The sequence below is a fragment of the Anopheles ziemanni genome, chromosome 3, assembly GCF_943734765.1.
Source record: "Anopheles ziemanni chromosome 3, idAnoZiCoDA_A2_x.2, whole genome shotgun sequence".
Taxonomy (NCBI): Eukaryota; Metazoa; Arthropoda; class Insecta; order Diptera; family Culicidae; genus Anopheles; species Anopheles ziemanni.
In genome coordinates this window covers 22,870,236-22,891,091 of record NC_080706.1, presented here as the reverse complement: position 1 = coordinate 22,891,091, position 20,856 = coordinate 22,870,236, and the positions used below count along the sequence as shown (strand labels likewise).

At 43.8% G+C, this 20,856-nt stretch overlaps 3 protein-coding genes across 3 annotated transcripts in view; 1 reads left to right on the top strand and 2 right to left on the bottom strand.

The window, feature by feature from the left end:
* Positions 1-3,617: 3,617 nt before the first annotated feature.
* On the bottom strand, positions 3,618-5,003 carry LOC131284353 (poly(A) RNA polymerase gld-2 homolog A-like). The gene is made up of 5 exons (XM_058313208.1): positions 4,526-5,003; positions 4,246-4,433; positions 4,060-4,178; positions 3,866-3,981; positions 3,618-3,802 (listed from the first exon to the last, which is right to left on the bottom strand). Exons 1-5 carry the CDS (start codon positions 5,001-5,003, stop codon positions 3,618-3,620), a joined length of 1,086 nt encoding a protein of 361 aa, XP_058169191.1.
* Positions 5,004-6,034: 1,031 nt separating this feature from the next.
* LOC131288303 (peroxynitrite isomerase THAP4-like) lies at positions 6,035-6,538 on the bottom strand. The gene has a single exon (XM_058317424.1). It carries the CDS (start codon positions 6,536-6,538, stop codon positions 6,053-6,055), a length of 486 nt encoding a protein of 161 aa, XP_058173407.1. The 3' UTR covers positions 6,035-6,052.
* A 2,106-nt stretch (positions 6,539-8,644) lies between these two features.
* LOC131289958 (phosphofurin acidic cluster sorting protein 2) overlaps positions 8,645-20,856 on the top strand; it is a 33,460-nt gene continuing 21,248 nt past the window's right edge. The window contains exon 1 of the mRNA XM_058319310.1: positions 8,645-9,196. Coding sequence (XP_058175293.1) covers positions 9,087-9,196 — 110 coding nt within the window. The 5' untranslated portion in view covers positions 8,645-9,086. The remainder of the gene's footprint in view (positions 9,197-20,856) is intronic.

The window sequence follows — 20,856 nt, the reverse complement described above, 5'->3', positions numbered from 1 at the left end:
ATTAATGTGTTAAAGATTAGCGAAAGATCATAAAGATTACAGCCCAACAGGTCGTACATGTTTACATACCTTATGTTGTTAAACGGATGCGTTTTAACGCAAACGCAACGATCGGCTTAATCTGCGTTTGTGCAATCGATTTGAAAAGTGCATATACTCTATCTCGCTCGCACGACATATGTCGTCGATAGAAAGGCGGATGGCACTTAAAGCGAGCCTCATCTATCTCGCTCGCACGACATTTGTTGTCGATCGAAAGACGGATGGCACTTACAGCGAGCCCCATTACAGCTGCAGACTTTCAGGACGCCGGACCATCCCAGTTAAGCATAAATTGAGTGTTTGCAAATAAGTATAACAAAAAATGAATTCAAATAATAACCAACATGAAGCTAGCCCTGGAGACATGAAAGTTGGTGAAGCGGTGCAAGAATATGGAGGCAATATGTTGCTACCGTTGGTCCTGCAACAGCATCGATCTCGACCGCGAAATAGAACTACCGGTAAGTATGCGCAGTTTTATGGGATGCTGTTCACCGAGGGTCCACTGGAAAAAACTCAGATTGTCTACGCTCTGACTCATAGTCCAAGTGCAACTGTTTACCTATGTCTGGAGACCATAGATTTTTATGGTTTTTCGCTTTGCATAATGGCCGCCACTAAGAAGAAGAAGTAGAAGAAGAAGAACGGCCGCCGTTGAATGGAACCTTCACCAATCGTTTGAATGGATGCATCTTGCGATTCGATATAGTTTTTTATGCGATTTTCATTCGAATGGGCTTACGATAAATTTAGCACATTTGACATTTAATGCTTATGACATTTCATATGTTTATGTCATATGAAAATATGTTTAAAATTTGTTCAATACAGGGTGTCCAACATTGAAATGATTGCATTATGTTGGGGATCGTCAGGAACTACCCTTTTTCCAAACCCCACGATCACATCATGATTCATCGCGATCGATATTAGGGTCATCCTTTCCCGGTGTCCCGGAAAACCTCCATTTTAGTGAATCGCATGCAAGCCTCCAACAAAACGTCGATGAACATGGATGATTATGTAAATCATAAAAAATATGCTCCAGGTACAACAATGGTTCTCCTGCTACATCTTCTACAAATTTTGCATTTGTAGTATTTTTGAAACAACAAATGAAATAGAGAATGGTAATGGAGGACATAATTACATTGCACGTACTAGGGGAATCTTACATTATATAAAAGATGTACATTTGCAGGTTACAAAATATCCGCGTGCAACCGGGAAAAAGCAAGGACACGTAAAATAAAGCGGGCGCTCGATTCACTTCGCTCGCTAGTACCCATTCCGCCAGCATCCAAAGAACGTTCCAAGACTGAGATCTTAAGGTAGGAGTGGCGTTTCGTAGCTTATAATGCATCCAAAAGACTCGAAAAACGCTTTTTGTAACATCCCATTATTCACAGGGTGGCGATCCAATACATACGGCACTTGCAACGAGAATTGGAGATACCAACGACACCTTCGCCACCTCCGGAAGAAGAATGTGCGTCTCCTCCAAGAAAGCGAAAAGCCGGTAAGTAAGTGCAGATCTGCAAATCTTTTCAAGAGTATTTTTATGTCTATGGGTTATCAAAAAACATGGTAAAAATTTAATCAAAGTGAAGTGGGTTGGGTCAACTTGATATTCCGCTTTACCCCAAGAAGAAACACACCGCGATCGAAATTAAGACAAAATCCCTGATGCAAGCCGCCAACAAAAACTAACTTATAAGATTTTTTGATCCTATTATATTGAAAAAACTGTATGGAATAACTACTCTCATCCGACATCCTCTTTTAATGTTGAATTTTTGACATTTTTTCTCACTTTTTGATCATTTTTGTGAAACAAAAAAACCATCTTGTTTGTCCGAGTAGTGTACCAGAAGTTAATAAATCGGATAACAAACAGAAAACAACAATACATATAAATCATAGCTCTGCATAAAAGAATTAAAAATATTAGGTTGCAAATTCTAAGAATTCATTCTTTCTTATAAAATAAAAAATTATTGACATCACGGCATGGAATTCTTGAAGTTGCTTTTATGTCTTAAAATCAGACAATATTAGAGATGATTGAGAAAATTAGTTAAGTTAGAAAATTAGTTAAGTTAAGAAAATTAGAAAAGTTATAGTTTCACTCTGCGCTCAACTAAGGTGGAATACTGCGAAATGTGGCATGTATTCTACAAAGAATAGCTGTTATTCGACGGCTGGGTTTTGTTATTGAAAATTTGTCAAAACTTTAAAATATCGGCAATTACTAGTAGTAGTGTACTTGCACATTGCGATGATCCGTTATATTTCTTTTTTTCTGTTGTACTAGGTCAAACACCTTCCCAACGTCGTCGGTGCGACTACGAGCACCGGCGGTTGGCCAAATTCAAAAGAGAATTGGTTAAAGTACGTCAACTCCTAGGTGTCTCGGAAAACGAGACTATATTGAAAACAATCACGTAAGAATTACTTATTGCAATTTTGTTGTTTTTTGTAGATTATCGTAATATTTTTAATATTTTTTAAACACAGTTCAACCTCTATGTACATAAGCTCGTTAACTGGGAAAACGAAGGCGATCGCAGAAGCTTCTGCGGAACCTCCGCTTCGGATGGACTGCACAGGTAGGTCATTAATTCTTATGGAAAAAAAATTTGATGTCAAAACTATCATTTATATTTATTTATATTATCATGCACAGGTATGCAGGAGCTTGCCGTTTCCTTATCAGGAATACCAGACGAGCCCACCTCCTTGCCACCGTTCGAGGAATGTTTTAATCTAAATTTCCACCATCATGCCATGATTTTTAGTGAGATTAACGTAAATTCGAGCGATAGTGTCCAAGAGTTTTCCGGCACATTTGATAATTTCTACATACCTTCACAGCAAACCTTAGTAGATAGCCCATTGCTTCCAATTAACACGCAAACCTCTGCAAATGGAGTAGATGCAGATACTACTTACCAAATAATGTCTCAACATGATCCACTGCTCAGTGAGACTATTCTATTGGATTCAAACGACACCGATTACTTGCCACACCAGAATAATCATCTCAGTTTTAATGAAAACCTTTTCCTCAATTTCTCTGAATATGTGAATTTGACAAGTGGCGAAGGATGGTAGTGGATTTTCGAATGGATTCAATTTAGATATGACAATTTCAATAATCCCTATAATATTTTTTCATATTGTGTTGTGCTAATAGTTAAATAACAGAAACTTCCGGATAAGAAGATAAGCATAAGAAATGCTGACCTTTAGGTAAGGCGATTCAGGTAGACACAGCTTAATTGTTGTGGAGATCACATTTTTTGAACACTGTACAAAATTAATAAGACTGCTGACTGATTTATACACCGACATCCTAAGTATACGTGAATGTATTCAAAGAGGGAAAAGGTTGGTTGATCTTAATTTTTAAATTAATTTTATTTGTGTTTTGTGATTTTTGTTTTTGTTGGAGTTTTGCGATTATAATTTTTTTTTTCTGTTAAGTTTTGTATGTTTTTTTTTCTTTTTTTTTACACAATAGTTATACTAAATGGACGCAGCAATGAAGGCTAAATCATGTATGAATAATCTTTTTAAAAAGAGCTACTATTAGTGAGAGGTGAAAGAGTTGGTGTTGAGAATAATGGTTCCGCGAATATATCGTTCAAATCTTGAGTGTCTTCCAGTGTTCTCCAGGATGCAGCTAAGGCAAATTTAATCTGCTCAAAAACATAGCCGTTGTGTACGGACTTTGCGGTGTTGGTGCGATTGAATGGTTCTGAAAGGGAAGCAACAGCCGTGAACATATTTGAAATTCATCGATAATTATGACATTGCGTACCTTCTATGCTCAAATAACAATGAGCTTCATCACGAATAGATGTTTTTGATTTCCAGGCACATTCTTTCGCGGGTATGATTGTGCCAGTGCGAACAGATAAGGCATAGTTTTTGTAACTAAAGGATAGGATAATAATACAGAAAAGTTCCTTAAAAATATATATGAAGAAGTGATTTCGAAACAAAAGTACTTACTCGAATTTGGTGTAGTATTTTAGGAAGTTAGTGAACAAGGAGCTCAGAGTATCATCATTATAAGTTGAAAAGGCCTCAACACGCTCGAATAATTTAAGGCGGTCAGTATTGACAGGTCCCTGAGATTAAGAGCGACGTAAATAAAATTGACTATATCGTCTTCGTTGTATTAAAACTGCTACTTACCGAAAATTTTTCAGGATATAGCTCATGCAAGCATGGCAAAACTGGAGGACTGACACCACACTGGAGAAAATTAATAACCATCAGCGCAAGTGAGTAGCTCGATAAGGTGCAGTTCTTCGGATCATTTAAATTATTGTGCTTAGCCCAAAGTTTCACAATTATCACCAAGGGTCGAACACGCCAGTCCACTGCAAAGACAATGGGGAAACAGTTTAGGAAGAGGTATGCAGTAGTTGAATGAAACTTGCTACAATTCCGTAGGAATATTTAAAATACGCACGTTGAGCGTAGCAGTGCAATAGTTGAGTGTTCCTTATTCCCACATAGTTGTTAAAGCTGATTTCAATGTCGAAATCATCCGGTTTGTGCTTGAGCCGCAGAATAGGAACCATTGCGCAGATTAGTGAAATTTGCTCCAGATTTGTCGAAGGCATTCTATCAAGAAATTGTTTCACATGTAGGAGATTCTCCAGTGCTTCCGTACGCAAATCGCAATACAACGGACCATCCTTTGCCACCACACACATATCGATGTCCGAGCCCTCCATGCCGAACCCAGAAATGGTGCTGCCCATCAGAAATAGCTCGAACTTTGGCAGACGCGGAATCTTTTGGACGCATTCGTACAGGTGTCCCCAAAGATTCATTTTTTGCAAGAAGGTTTTCTCGGTCTGCTTTATAGCGGTAAACCTTTGCCAGATGCTGAAGGAAAGCTTGTCCCAGCACCCATTCGTTGGGGTTGATGTGCGAGGTAACATGGTGACGGAATGTGGACTTCGTGGTGAAATGCGGGCTTTGGAATGATCGATCGCTGTTGGGTAGTACTGCTTCTGGGAGTATTGTATATCTGCAAGATCTCGTGTTGTTTCATTTTGATCGGAATGCAGATAATGTGAAGGTTGTTTAACGCATCCGCAGTGATAATGGTTGGAAAATGATCGTAACGATTGATTCAGTTGATGACCTCTATACAACCACCGATCGTTATAAAAGTCTTTCAAGTCGCAGGTGCAGTGTTCCGCCATCGGACGAAGTCTTTGGCAGTGACAACTGTTTTGCGACGCTGCAAACATCTTTTCTCTTATTTCGTGCAAAACATCGAAAGAGTACTTATACTTGGTATTTTTGGACTCCCAGCAACAAGCGCGGTGATTCAAAGGAGTTGAAAAACATGCTTCAGGATGATCCATGTGAATGCGATGATGTGGTGATTCTTCACAGTATTGCTCATTTTTCCAAGCGACATTTCTTTTCATCGACTTTCTGTCTGCTAATTGCGATAAGGTCGGAAACGAATCCAGGTTGAAAGACAATACATATGGAAATGAGCTAAGCGTGACTTTCGGAGAGTTCAGCTCTGGCTTGGATTTGATCCTGGATCGTCCCATCAGAAGGCTTTTTAATAGGCTATGAATGATGAAGAGATAAGTATTGAAAAATGTAGAACGGCATACAGAAAAGTAGGATAAAAGTGTTACCGTTCTTTAGCTCCTTTTCAAGCTTCCTCGGAATAGTTTAAACTTTGAGCTGCGGCCAGATATCTTGCGAACTAATCAGATCTCCTCACGATCTCAGATACTACAAGAATATGAATAGCTAATTGGTGATGGCAAAGTGAACTTTGTTAATTCAAGAGAAAAATTAATTAGGAGTTGGTTACTCGATGCATTTTTATTACTATTTCTACATTTTTGTAATTAACAATTGAATAATAGTTCCAACACCGCATGCATTAAATTCATGTTTTGTAAACTTAACACATTAATCTACATTCCCTGAACCTACAAGGCTTTGTTCCTAGGTAAAATTATGCTACCTTTTTATAAATGACATTCAAATGATTGGTCATTGGTGTATTGGTTGTCGCCATATCTGTTTGAATCTCGAGTGTTCCGTCCGAATTCAGTCGATATTTTTTCTGAACCGCCGTCACAGCTGGATCCTTTCCAAAGGACATACGATCGACGGATTTTGATAGCAAATTTAAAGTTGTTTCTGTAGCCTCTCCTTCTTCCAGCACGACTAGTCCAAAATTATGCGCGATCATGAAAGCGACTTGATTGCTGCCCACCTTAACGCGCAAGAATCCGTTCTCCAAATGCATGGGGGCTCCGGAAACGGGGTGTCGGGAACGTGCCTCATAGTTGAGCAACGGTTGTCCCAGTGACTCGAACTTGATGACTTCGTTGTAAGAAAAATCGTTAATTGTGGGATAGCTTCCTTTTGCGCTAACCGATTCCCAGGTTCCGATGAGCCACTGGATCGGCCGTAACGCTTCGTGAACTTTGGCCATCTGCAAAAGTCCGCGTGAGACAAAAACAAATTTAAATCACTTGCCGTATATTTGCGTACCTCTCTACGCTTTTTTCTATCATACATTGCTTCAATACTTATACTCTGAAATACGCTGATTTTAAAGCCTTTCGCTTTGGATATAACGAACGTCCGTGCCGGTTCTTTGTTATTTTACGTAAAAAAGAACAGTTGTTTTGCTTGGTTAATCATCCGTCTGTCAGTTCGTCTGACGTTTTGGAGAGGCGTCTGATCATCAACCTGGGCAGTGTTTAATTCACATAAAAGCTGAATTTAGAGGAACATTAATTTCATCAACAACTTTTTTGCCTAAAAAAGGTAATCTCCCTTAGGAAGTGAATTGTAAAAATGACTAATCAGTCAACAAATTGATTATTTTAGCTATTGTTTGGACTAGTAACCAAGGTTCTATGAACGAATCGGATGATTGCATCAGAAGGTGAGTTGATCACATCTTTTGATGTTGTTCGAATGGCCGGTAATTTCAGTTGCGTGGATTGCAATGTCGATAAAAATTACTATGTTGTTAATTTACATAGGTTAGTTTATGATGCAATATATTGTTTACATGTTATGTAACCTTTTAAGCATATTACGATGCATTATAAACTAATAAACCAAGAAAACCAATGTGTGTTTTGTTTAATTCCATAGGAAGCATTTTCATGCGGAACGAAGAAATTGTAGATAGCTGACCAATATTCATGTCTTTTATATCGTAGTTCATTTAATATAATATGTTAAATTTGAATTATTTACTCTGGTACCACAGATTGTTTTGTTAAAATTATTATCCAAGTATTTCTGTCAAATTTCGCCCTTCCGTCAAATCACTGCACATTAGTTTGCCTTTCGAAGCAATAACGCTTGACTCCAGTAACCTTGCTTCCGACTGTCAGTTGACAAAAATCTTTCAAGGTGGACGGTCGACGGTATCTGTAGCTGATGCTCGTTTGGTTGGCATCTTTGTCTTTGTTTTAACAAATTTGGTTAAAAACATTTGCGTCCGTACCAGTGGTCGCCCTGTCGCAAGTCGGTGGATTTTCTTTGTGTACGGAATGGTGGTCGCGAGCTCGAGCGATACCGCTTTGTGCTTCGGATGTCTGTAAGCGACTCCCGACCGGATGTGTTAGGATAAAGGGTGGTTTTTCGTGAATGAAACAACCGGAGGTTGTGACACGGTGTCTGTCTTGTGCTCTGTTGTTCGTGTACGCCCCGTGAGGAAGGAGTGCTGTGCTGCAGGATACCGTGCGCTTTTCGGAAGTTGCGTATTATCCGAAGGAGTGGCGACTTCCATTTTCCTGTCAAATGGGCGCAGCCTCAAAACAACCTCTGGGCGAATGGCGCTGGTCCATCGCCGCACACCCAGCTGCCGCCACCAGGTGTGACGACGCCTCGGAAATAGTGTAATATTTTTTGCAAGCATTTTCCGTGCGGATTGTGTGCATGTGTGTGTGTGTGTTCGTGAACGTGAATCGCGGGGTGTGATGACCCGTAGTGTCTAGTCGCGGAATTGCGTTATCTCATCTCCTCCCGTCTCGGCGACTGCTGGCCATCCGTAGATTGTGCCGTATCTTTGGTGGTTTGTTTGCTGGCTCCTGACGTTGGATCGAAAAAGGAGGAAAGCGAAAAGCTAATCGACGGCGGCACCCCTGTTGCATTGGCTTTTCCAAATTTTCCTGATCCCCGTGGGCCCGGAGAGCGCCTTACGGAGCGCAATCCAGGGAGAGAGAATACGATATCTATCAACACGGTGTTGTCCGATAAGAGGCAGAAAGATTTGCGGCCGCGATAAGTCCCTGTTTGCGCTTTCGGTGACTGAATTTTGCCAAATAAAAATATTAAAACAAAAACAGCAAAGTAAAACCTCCTAGTTGTACCGGAATAGGTTAGCTCACAAAGCCATACCTTTTGCTAGCCGCGACCCTTCGCGTGAAAATAATCCATCAAAGGCAGCCGCCTCCTTTGGTGTGTGGTGTGTTTTCGTGTTCGAGGCTGCCTGCGAGCGATGTGTTGTGTTCGTCGTGGGTGTCGTTGAAAAAGGCGACGCTGGCTGTGGAGATAAAACGAAAACCGGAATCAGGGTTTTGAGCCCGGAAAGTGAAAGCAAACCGGAAGAAAGGTGGTGTGTATGAAGTGTCCATCTTAAACGCAAGAGATAGCCGGAGAGAAAAAGAGCGTAGCGATATGAATACAAAAGATTGCACTAAAAGGGCCAATTGAAAGGTAATTCTTAATCCGCGCGGGTTGGTACGCCGTTTGTCAGTCCTCCAGCCCCGAACGTCCATCGCCCAAGCGAAAGCCAAAGCGAGAGAGGCCTCACGTTCCGGTTGCCATAGTTCCCGGCGAATCCCGGTGTTGAGAGTCGTCGGTTGCGCCGTCATCAGAGTAGCTGTGGCAAAAGCGCAGCGAAAGGTCCCGGTTTTGCTCTCGGTTTGCCAAAGGGTTGCTGCGCCTCCGGAACCGGAATCGACCAGCGAAAGGAGAAGAAAACGACAAGTGAAACAAAGCCTCCAACACCGCTCACCATGACCGACAAAGTGGCCAAATTCGAGAGGATGGCGATGACCAAGCCGGTCCCGATGAAGCTGTTCGCCGCCTGGGAAGTGGACCGGACGCCATCGAACTGCATTCCAAGGTAGGTTCCTGCGAAGGAGCGAAACTCGGATTGAGTTCAGCCGGTGGTGCAGGAATACTGGGTGCTTCCGTAATGGGGTGTGTGCCGGTACAGCGCGTTCCTATATCCGACACCTAACGGTACCGAACGGTATTGCGTATTTGGAAAATCGAAGAAAAAGGCGCCCGCCATGCCATCTCTCTGGAGTCCCTTTTCGGCGTACACCAATTCCGTTCGCTCCGTATCCGACCGACCGCGGCTGGAGCATACAAAAGGTGCATTCCCGGTTGCAGCTGCAGCAACATTTCGGCACCGAAAGTGCAATGTTTGGTTGTATGCAATTTCTCGACCCACTCCGTTACATCCTCAAGCGGGACAATCTCTTCCACGCCAGGACAACGTCATATTCTCTTTCTCTCTCCTCCTCTCTCTTTCCATCTCTAATTTTCTTCGAGAGATTTTCTTCAACACTCCACCCGTGTGCAACAAATTGGTTTTTCATCTCCGGTGAAATTCAGCGCCATTCGATTGCCCCCGGGCAATAATGGGGCAGCTGGTAATGTTGCACATGAAACTTGCACAGCATGTTATCAACGAAGAATTGCATTGAAAAGAAGGGTTTGAGAAGAAAGAAAAGCTGTTCCGTAGATTGGTTAAAACTTTTGGAAACTTTAAAATGATTATGGGCTTTAAATAAGTAATAGAAACCCCAAACAACATATTAAATCATTGTTGGAAAATGTGTTTTTAGAATTAGTTAACAAAAAACAAACCCCTTATCAACGTACAGCAAGAAGAAATAATTCCTTTTTTAGTATGTGTTGGGGTTTAATTTGAATCATCAGAAACCGTAAGTTCAAGTACGGGGAGGTCCGTGATGATTATTATTTATTACGCCACGTTTCGCCGGTCCCTTGGTCCAACCACCCGCTTCCACATACTGGATGGATGAGTTCTCGAGAAGGGCGATAGAGAATCGTTGAACCCCGCTAGAATATGTCGTTGACCCAGATTGAAAGATTTTCACTTTTGATTCTGGAGCGACAATCACGAAGTCATGCCAACCCATACCGGTACCGGGTTGGGTGAAGGGTTTGTGGGAGGTGGAAGGGAGGAAACGAAGAAAACCTAAAGCAATCGTTTGGGGGTAAGCGACCTCAAGGCGGTCGGGCAACATGCTTTTCCCCATAAGTCAAGAAGATGGACGAGTTTTTCCCATTCGTCATTGGGCGATGATTATTAAGAAGCGCGGTGTTCTTGCCGCCTGTTGGGCCGGATAGACAAAGCGAGCGAAGGCCAAACGGGATTGGAAAAGAGGTGTGTGGGTGGGTCGGTTGGGTGGGGGAAAATGTGTGATTTTCTTTCCCCTTCGCCTTTAGCCCCATTATCCACCACCCCATCAAGACTGGTCTAAAGATGATGCCGAAGTGGGGGAAAAAAAGAAAAAAATCGTACAAACACACACTCCCAGCTTTGGGGAAAATTATATTATATGCAAGCATAAAAGTTCGCGTTTCTTCAGCGGCTGAGGAAAACTGGTTGTGTCTGTTGACCTCCGAGAACCAGAAGCTTCGCCGGTGTTCAACGATGATGAATTGGGAAGTTTTCCTCTATTTATAATACCTGTTCTGTTCAAATTTTCTCCTCCATCGGTGTATTTGGCCTTTTTTCCGTCACGGTAGATTTTGCTCCATTTTTATTTCGCCCCGCTGCCTGCCCTTTGCTATCAGCGATGGAAAACCTTTTTTTCTCACTTCTAATTTTCATCTCTAGTTTATTACGGTTGGTGTGGTGTTGTTGAAATCATATATTTTTAAACAGCTGTATGAGGTAGCTCAAAAACGCTATTGCGTTGTTGAACCAAAAGCGTAGCTAAACTTACTTTGCTATAATCTCATTTATAAAAACGCTTTACGATCTCGGCTCGATATTTGCCTGCACGCGAACGTGGCATATATAGGAGAGAACGAGATTGTTCGAATCTGAGCCGACCCACGCTTTTCGAATGGGCGATCTGGAGTAATTTATTATAATTTTAATTACATAGTTGAGCCCTTCCACCCCCTCCAGCGTCTTGCGCTATGGCGTGTTTATAGTTCGGTCTTTCGGTAGTTCTTCGTTTACGTTCTACTCACTACTGAACCCAGGCCATTTTAATCTTTACGAGCGCCTTCTTTGTGGAGGAAACGGGGAACTGGTGCACGAAAGAAAAAAAGAGAACCGAGCAACCAAGCTTGTCTTTCTCCCACGAGGTCTCGGTTTCGGGTCTAACAACGACCCGTGCATGCCATGCATGGCGCACCCATCCCACCGGCATCGGTCGTCGTCATGGTCGTATGATAAAATTCAAACGACTTCTCCAGCTTCCCCGGGTTGCTACCGACTTCCCCGTGCGTGGGCCGAGATAGGTAAAGATTATTTCCCGCTCGAGGGGTGGATGTGGAGGCATTAGAAAAAAAGGGGGCCGGCAAAGGGCGGCATCATAAATCCTCGAAAACTACCTTGGCGTCTTCGGGTTGTTCTCAGCTTTCGAAGAATGTCATCTGGAGTGCGGAAAAGAATGCTTAAAACTATGTGGAGCTGATGGATCGCTCCGTCGGATGTCGGTGTGAAAAATGGGAACACTGTCGATGCCGGTTATGAAAGGCAGGAATGTTCATTTAGCATCCCGCCAAAGGTCCGGGAAAGGGTTGTCAACCTTTCGCATGATGTCACTGCTATCGGGGATTGGATTGCTCCTCTAACATATTTCGAGTACAAAAATTGGGTAATAAATTTTACCATATTACTCATTTAAAAATATGCTACCGTACAGTTCCTCTATGGAGAAAAAGCTTATGAAAGTTTGCTAATCATTTTCGTATAGACCGAAACCCTATCGCTCGCTTTCATCCATCCAACATAATCCGGGAAGAGTGATGGTGAAAGCAACAATCCGTTCATTGCATTCGTCTTGCCGTAAAAAATAACACGACCGTGTCAGAAGCTGGAGCCCGGCAAACATTGCCCTTTGCCTACGGCGGGGTCCCGTATGAAGACACATTCCAGCCTGTTTATGATCAATATTAGAACATAATTGGACGTCATTGACTGGTTGTGCGACATAGAGGGAAAGCGGGCAGAAGAAAATAGGCTGGAGTGTTTCGCTCCGCCCCCGGATGCCCGGGAGAAAAGCGTCATTGCTCTTTTTATAGGTGGTTTTACTCTTCTTCAGAATACGATAGTAAATTGAAGCACGTATTAACTTTACAGCCCGATTGATTCAGGACGGGGATCATGCCTGATACAAATGAGTATGTTGATTTGTGTTTTATTTTGGGGTTAAATTAATATTCTGTTCATTAACATTGTTATTTTTACTTTTTAATATAATAGGTAACGAGCTTGACATGAAAGATACCACCAAGAGTGGTGAACTATAATTTACCTAACTTCATTGTCACAGTTTTTATCTGTTGAGACTTAAAATGGTTTTTTAAATTGTAAAAGGAGTTCGTGCTTTGCAGTAGTATTAAAGCCATATCACTTAGCTTTGTGAATATATTATGAATGTATAACACAAATTGGTAGATGTCAAGATTTAAATGAATTTGCAATATGGAAATAGCATTACGTAGCTTTTTAAAGGAATTAGCACAAAGTCTCCAAACAAATCTCCAACATGATCTGCAGTACTTAATCTTAGTACTTGGAAAGTGAAATAGGTATAAAAGTTTTAGCGTACGCTAAAAGTTCATACAAACACAAAAGTTTCATAGAAAGGAACAAACTTCTAAACTCAAATTTTTCCAAATATAATTACAGATTTCACTAAAGCGACAATGTAACTGCGCTGGTAGCGATCCTATGTTGCTTAATTTCCCTCAGTTTGACTTTCAACCCGTTGGGCGGAATTCCCGCATGGCCGCGTGCCAAATGGGCAGCAGAATCTGCACGGGTTGGGTTGCGACAGATTTATACGTAAAAATAGTCAAAATGGCACCGAAAGATACAAAAAAAATGTAAATCGCGGCCAAGGAGGTTAAACACCGTGTGAACATAACGACGATGCAATGGAGCCTTAAAATTGTCAACCCCGGTTGCGCGAGGCGCAAACCGATCGGAACAGCCGGCGTCCGGTGTTCGGTGCGGCATCCTTGGCTCGATTTTGGGGATTTTTGATCGCTTGGCCGCATCTGGTCGCACGTTGGCACATGCAGATTTGTTCAATTTTTAATTTCCATTTTTTTCGTTCTTCGTTTTTGATGTTGGCGCTCGTGAATTCTTTTTTTTAGCAACAAACACACATCGTCTCCCTATCGAGCCGGGCACTAATGACCATGGACGGTGATGATCCGTGCGGGCCTTGGAATGTCGGTGGGATATGGGTGCTACAGTGATGATACACAGGCAGGCAGGCAGACATTCCGAAAGCAACGTGTACCCGGTGCCAAACTCCGAACGCGGATGAATTCTACGACACTTTGGCTTCGGCCAGGCCGGTTGTTTCGTTCCTTTTTTGTCGCCAATTTCAACATCCGCTGCAACTCGTCGGTGTGAACGGCGTAAACATTAAATTGTTCGCGCCGCTAACCTATTGCATAATCGACGCCGCGTTCCTTTTTTTCCGCGTGGCACCACCCGGTGCCTTTTACAAGAACTTGGCACGGTTGTGCAATTGGACTGTGGAGGTCAAATATTTGGATTCGCCATAATGCAGAACAACATCGGAGTAACGCAGGCGATGGAACCGACCGGCGTACCATTTCCTTGCCGGGCCAAAGAGAAACAAAAAAACAAAACGAATACCAAAAAGGCCGCCAAGAATTCATTCGTTTCGCGCGGCCCGAGTAGGATGTCGCCCGTGGCAAAATGCATGACGTGGCACCGTTCGGTGACAGAATGGGATATCCGGAAGGAAACGAAACCGGATGCGACGGTTTCCTTTCCAGGGGGTTCGGTGGGTTGGGAAGGTTTTTTTTTCGGTGTTTGTTCGTTCCTTGTCGCCCCCCCTTCAACAACCTCCTACAACACCCTTCGGCGTGGCGGGCCTGCCGTTGACAGGTTTGTTTTATTTCGCCTTCCATAGTGGGTCGAGTGGCGTTTAGCTCCTCGTGCAGCCCGTAAAAAGCTCCTTGTGCTAGCGCCACCGGTGGAAGGAATTCCTGGGGAATGGTGGGGAGGGAAGAGACAAAGAAATAAGACCCGAAATAGGCCGCACCCCAAACAAGCCACCACCGGCGCGAACCCACACCGAAAGCGAATCCTTGGGTGCGGGTTTTTGGAAGGCTTTTTGAGGCGAAACGAAAAAACAACCATGGACCGAGTCGGCGACGTTGGACGACTCTTCTTTTCGCAATTTCCTGGCGGAGCATGGGGATGGGGAGGGGAGGGCGAGTGGAATCGATTTTCCTCCTTTGCGCAGCCTGTGCAGAAAGTAGTCCCAAATGAGCTGGGCTGGACGCGGATGGGGTCGCTTGTCTGCCAGGGCTTCCAACCGGCTCGGAAGCCAGCGCCCTATCTTATATCTCTTTATTTTCGCCCGGACCGGAATGGTTCTGGCGAAAGAACTAACACCGGATGGCCGTTACTGGCGACCGGCGATCCTTTATCGATGCCTTATAGACATGGCGTAGGCCGTAGACGTTTCTTCTGACGTCTGGGTAATAGGTCTTTCTGTTTTGGGCCGTGATTTGCGTCCAACTTTGGTTTCCTTCGGCAGGAAATTGTCATCGCAAACACTTTTTCTCATCTCATCATCATGGCGCACAATCTTTCCCCTCGAAGTTTTACTCCTTTAATTGCCCGGGAACAGCGTCGTACGGAGCGTCGTACGGAATTGTTTTGCCCGTGCTCGTGCCTGAAGCGGGCAATAATTGGTCACCTTGGCCTTCCGTGTCAATCACTGTTTAAGGTGCTGCTGCAAGCGCGACGTCGCATGCAAACGGTGCTGTCGGAAAGATGGCCAGGCACCCCGCTATGTCCGGTGCACCCTCACCCTCCCCTCGGGATCGTCGAATAGATGTATGTTTCTGTCGCAATGGATCGCCGGGCAAAAATGGAACAATGCTCTCGCTCAATGCTAACCGCGTCTGTCGCAACCTTGGTCTGGTCGCGCGGATCATTTCCGAATTCAGCTGCCGAACCGGTTTCCCATCACGCGAAGCCCAGGCCGCCTTCCCTCCCGGGTCCGAAATTACCACCTCGTTGGCTCGAGCAAAAAGTCGGTGTTACACTTCCGTGCTGATCTGTGAGAATCGCTGCCCTTGAGGCCGGGATCTTTCGGTTCGCTGTGCATTAATTCACTTGGTCAAGGTCTTCGGGTTTGTCGTGCAATCGATTGCGTTTTGTTTCTTCCCACATCCAACACAAAGAGTCCATTTGCTGGTGTGAATATTTTCTCCGACCTTGACGACAGTATGTTTGCTAAACGGAATAAAGATAAAATAGAAATGGACACGAGATAAAGATACCGTGCCACCGTAATCTTATCACTTTACTGCTGAAAAGGATGATAAGGTCGGTGAAACGTATTCTTCGCTCGTATAAAATGTGATAAGGGCTCAAGAACTTGACGTTACGGTAACCTACTTTTGTGTTGTTTCAGCAATAATTTTAATGATTTTTATCGTTTTTTATGGAGTACAACCTGTACTAAACTGTATACATTTGTTTCTTCATTCAAAAATGATGAGGCACGCTTTGAGAATACCTGCTCTTGTATACTATCAATATAAAAATCAGAACTTCTTGTTTTGTATCTTTCCAAACTACTAATAATACTGTAGTTACGCGAGTATAACATTTCATTCGAATAACGCAACCCCTTTTATTGGTTTTTCTCCAAATTAGTTTTTTTTTAACAATTCTGTCTTTAAAAATTAACATAGCACATAGATTAATTTACTAAATTTACTTTGACTGCCACTTTTTTGTGATTAAAAACAAGTTCTGTTCAATTATCTTTGAACTTACGAATATTCAGTACTATGCAATTCTACTTATTTTGTTGTTTTTCAATTGTTTGCACCGGTTTCGTCCTTTTTAATCGGTAAATTTGATTTTTAAATGTTCTACGAATGATCAAAATTTAAACAACACCCCATTTGTAAACATAAGAACAGAATTCCTTGTGTCACACTTATACAAAACAGTTATTCTTATTGTTTTGTTTATTCTTTTCGAACTTATGCTCAACGAAAAGACAACTTACGCTCAACGAAAGAGTGAGTTGACTTGGCTAATTTAGATTAAAAAAACAAGTTGGAATGCCAAGAGGTAAACAACTGGCGCCCTGTCGAGTCCGTGAAAGATCTTGTTGTGTTTTTAAACCAATATTCTTCAGCTATATGCACTGTTTGTTTTAAAATACTTCTTTAAAAATCACACACGAAATGCTTCGAGATCTGGAAACCAACTAGTACTTTTCAACTTTGTTGACTTTTCCGTGGAGATCAGGTTCAGTTTTCTCTTTCGAGTACGAGTTCAAAGGTAGCCAAAAGCTCTGCCACGCTGTTGGATCACCTAAGCAGACCTGGTTCTTGGTCGATTATAATGGTTGGTTGTTAATTGGCCAAACACTGAGAACCGATGGAGTTTCCAACGCTTCGTCGGGCAGCGAAGGAGGATTGAGAAAAAACTTATTTCACGGTCTTTCCGGGAGTTACAAAGGAAGTTACAAAGGAAGTGGCGAAGCTGGTGGGTTCGATTGGGCAGATCGTTAGGTAGCACCAGGTAGATGTTGAGGTAGCGATTCCCGGTTTCACCTTACGGCGAATAAAGACCGGGGCGCCCGGGTCGGGATATTGCCATCTTGCGTGCGGCTACAACAACCCTCTTCTCGGTCGAACCTTTGTGACAGTGGGCCAGTCGACATCGATCAGCACCCTTTCGGGCGCCCGCGAAGGAAACGAGATACGTTTGGCATTGTTGGTGCCGCCGTTTCGCTTTGACGGATCGCGTTGTGGCCTCGTTTCTTGCGAGGCCGGTTAGCGTTACGGTTCGCTGACGCTCATCTCACCCTCTCACAGAGCCCCTCAACGAGGTAACCGCGTCGTCTTCCCTCTCTCCCACCCTCCACCACAGTGCTCCGTTTGTTCTAAGTCGTTCACAATGCACTCAGGCAGAGGCAAACCCCGGTAAGTCGATCCGCGTCGGAACGGTAATGAATTGATGTTTGTTTTCGTTAGGTTGACTGCCGTAACCTCGAATTTCATAACACAAAACCGGTCCACCATATACGCCGGTGCCGATATCGATTGCTGCGCTTTTGATGCTGGCCGAGCAGGAAGAAGGGGGTCGGGGGACGGTGGAAGGCGACGTCGTCGCATGTAACCACAGACGCGCAGTTCTTCCAGGCGACGTTCTTACAAGACGCCAGCCAGCGATGCGAGAACCGTCGCCACAATGCGAGCGCGTGTTGCCAATGGGTTTGTTTTTCCAGTCGCCGTCGATCGTTTCCCGCTGTGTGTTTCCCAGCCGAGGAATGGCAAATATGTGCACTATATTACGCCTGCATACGTAATGCTGTAGAACGCAGCGTCTAGTGTGTCACTGTGTGGAGGGAAACTTCAGAACGAGCCTTCTGGCGGAAGGGTGCATAAGAGCCATACTCCGAGACCTTAACGTGCTTTTGCGCATGACGTTGCTTTGTGGAAGGTGTGTGTGTGTGCAAGCAGTTGAACTTCAAGCTGGTGTGTTGCCCATCGTTGTTGGATCGAAATGTACGAACTGTTTGTGCCGGGTCTAATACTGTTTTTTTCATACCTTCGACAGCTAATCAAGCACGAATCCTTTGTGTGGTGGAAAAGCGTTCGTTCGCTCGCCTCAGGAGGAGGATGCATTTAAACTGCATAGAGGTATATTGGCCGCTTCCAATTGTTGCCTTCGTTGCGTGAACCGATGTGTGCCGTGTCCTTCCAGGGATCCGACATCCTCATCCCCCGCTCGACAGGTGCCGTGTTCTAATTTTACCTAGAACAGCAATTTGCCAAACCGGCTCACTTTTCTCCCTCATTGAACAGTACCCGCTCGTGCGCGCCACCAAGAAGACGCACTGCATTATTTACGCCGGTTGGTTCCGTTCGGGCTCACGAAGCTCACGTTCGACTTGCCCATCAGCTCCTCCAACCCCCGGACGGGAATGCTCCGGTTCGATCGACAACCAACCGGCCGGTAAAGGGTCTCGATGCGCGGGTTGCTATACTTTCCATTTGGCGGGGTTGCGAGCGGCCTCACTCCCCTCATACCGTTCCTTCCTTCCTTCCGGGTTCTGCAGCAGCAGCTACAGGTCTCATTAAGGTCTGACGTCGTCGCCATGCACACACCGACGATGGAGTGCTACAAATTTCACCTTCCACGGTTTGGCGGCGCCAGCAACAGCATGCGCGTGTCTAATGCAATTTTGCGGAATCGAAATCAACATGGAGGGTAATTGTTTTTCTATTCCCTCAACACCGTTCTGCCGCTGCTGCATACTTTCGGCTCGGCTATGTTACACATGCTAGACATTGGTTTAAACTAGAGCTGTATAAGGTTCAGGTTTAGATTCATGAATCTGAATGATTCTTTGCGTTTTGCAGATTCATGAATCTTTGGATGAGAGATTCATAAATCCCAAAGATGCATCGACTGATGAAAAGTGATGAGCCAAAAGTGGGTAGGAGAACCCCTCCCCCCTTTTTTTTTTTGGTCGCATGTTCCACGCCAATGACAGAATCGTGGAGATTCGTGACAGGTCCATGAAAGAATCATGAAGATTCATTAGGCTTTCGAAAGATTCATTAAGGTTTGAAGATTCGAATCCCTAAAGATTCATTATTCCATCTCAATGAATCTTAGGTCAAAAATTCATATGAATTAATCTCGCCGAAAGATTCATTAAGCATACCACTAGTTTAAACTAGTTTTGTGCCTTATGTGTCTTTAGGTGAGGTTCATCCATATGAATCTTTTACCTAGATTCGTTCAGGATGATTCGTGAATGTTTTGGGGGTTCGAATACTGTTGAATCTTTCAAAACCTTAATATTCATGAATTTTTCACGAATTTTCATGATAAACGTGGATCAAGTGACAAAAAAGGGAGGCTTCTCTTCTCTTTTTCTCCGATTTATGGACTGTAGTTTTCTGTTCTTTCAACATTAATGAATCTTTGGGATTCATGAGTCTGTCAATATAAAAGATTCGCAAATCTCGAAAATGAAACAAAGAGTCATACAGATTCATAAATCTGAATCGGAATTACAAAACTATAGTTTAAACTTAGTTTTATTTGATTCAAGAAAACTTTCCTTTTATTGTTGGATAGCGAGCAGTTCGGTTGTAGATTGTTCGATTATTCAGTTCCAATTTAGAAAAGGACATTTAAAACTTCTACGATAACACAATTTCCAATAACTCTTTGCCAGACGCTTATAAGATCCACTTTGCAACGTCCAGCCTTCGCCTTTATCTCTTCGAACTCCGAAAAGTGACTTTGCTGCCTTTGTTTACTTCCTGGCCTAGGTTGGCCGAGAAACTCAACCATCCATGTTTTATTGCTTCTGTTTGATCGGTATCACGTCTCGTCAGCGGCCGAACACATGTCGCACAGTAAAACTTCGCATCGTACAGCAACCGTATTCACAAACACATGGGGCAAACATGAAAACAGGAAGAATGTCACTTAGAAGAGAAAGTTATTAAACGACGAATAGCGGGCACAGCGCCAGCGCGGTTGGCGTGGAAAATGGCAAACCACCCATCGTGTGACGCCCGAGTGTGGGCGGTGGAAAATGTGTTTCCATTTCGTTGCGAGGCGCAATGTGCAATGAATGAAAGTAAAATGTGCCGAATGCATGGAGATGACGATGATGATGATGGAGGAGAAACAAGAAGTCGCCAACTTTGCTTTGAACCGAAAGTGATTCAGCGCCCTCTCGACCGAACAACTTGTACCACTCCCATGTGGTTGGAAGGTTAGAACCCACGATTGTGTCACCCCCCCCGTCGCCCACACTTCCACCGTCGCTGGCGGAACAAATTTGCCACAAAACAAAGCTATAAATATGTAGTTTGTAGTACTTACGACCGAACCGAGCACAAGACCGTGTTCGGTTACAAGAAGTTCAAACACAAGCCCGGTGTAAATGTTCGGTTGGTGCTGGGGATGTTTTGGCCGGAGGCGTCACGCTAGCCCTACTTTATGGATACGGCGGAGGAGATGTATAAATATTTCAATCGTGCCCGGAATGGTGCCTTGGTCATTACGCGTGTGCACTTGCTGCTGCTGCTGCGAAGCTGTTTGGACCCCGGAAGGATATTGATTTTCGCGTCGTAAAACGCCGTGTCCCATCCAGGGTCCATCTACTCTGGAGGTCATGATGCGAATCTCGAGGCAAGAATGTGTCGGTACCCTCCGGCATGTGCCGGTTTTGGCAGACTTTACTGCCTCTCGCTTGCAAGTTGGCATTAAACGACAAGTTCAGACGCTCCCAAGTGGAGCTAAAAAGCAGGAAATGTACATGTACGCGCAGAGGTTACATGCTTTGCGAAAATCCATCGCTGCACCATTCTAACGTCACAACCGTCGTTCCATTCCATTCCATGTACGGAAATATCTCACTCGTTGTTCATGCGGTTGTAGTCAGAAAACCAGCATTATTTCCGTGTGACGCCGGGTTACGAAAGGACATTTTCGATCGCTTTCCATGTGAACCAGCA

What these genes read in the sequence shown, in the direction of transcription:
- LOC131284353 (XM_058313208.1), bottom strand. Translation starts at nt 5,003, where the DNA reads ATGTTACCTCGCACATCAACCCCAACGAATGGGTGCTGGGACAAGCTT. An exon ending in TATATCCTGAAAAATTTTCG is followed by an intron (nt 4,179 to 4,245) that starts GTAAGTAGCAGT and finishes TCTTAATCTCAG; the next exon opens with GGACCTGTCAATACTGACCG. An exon ending in TTGTTATTTGAGCATAGAAG is followed by an intron (nt 3,803 to 3,865) that starts GTACGCAATGTC and finishes CTTCCCTTTCAG; the next exon opens with AACCATTCAATCGCACCAAC.
- LOC131288303 (XM_058317424.1), bottom strand. Translation starts at nt 6,538, where the DNA reads ATGGCCAAAGTTCACGAAGCGTTACGGCCGATCCAGTGGCTCATCGGA.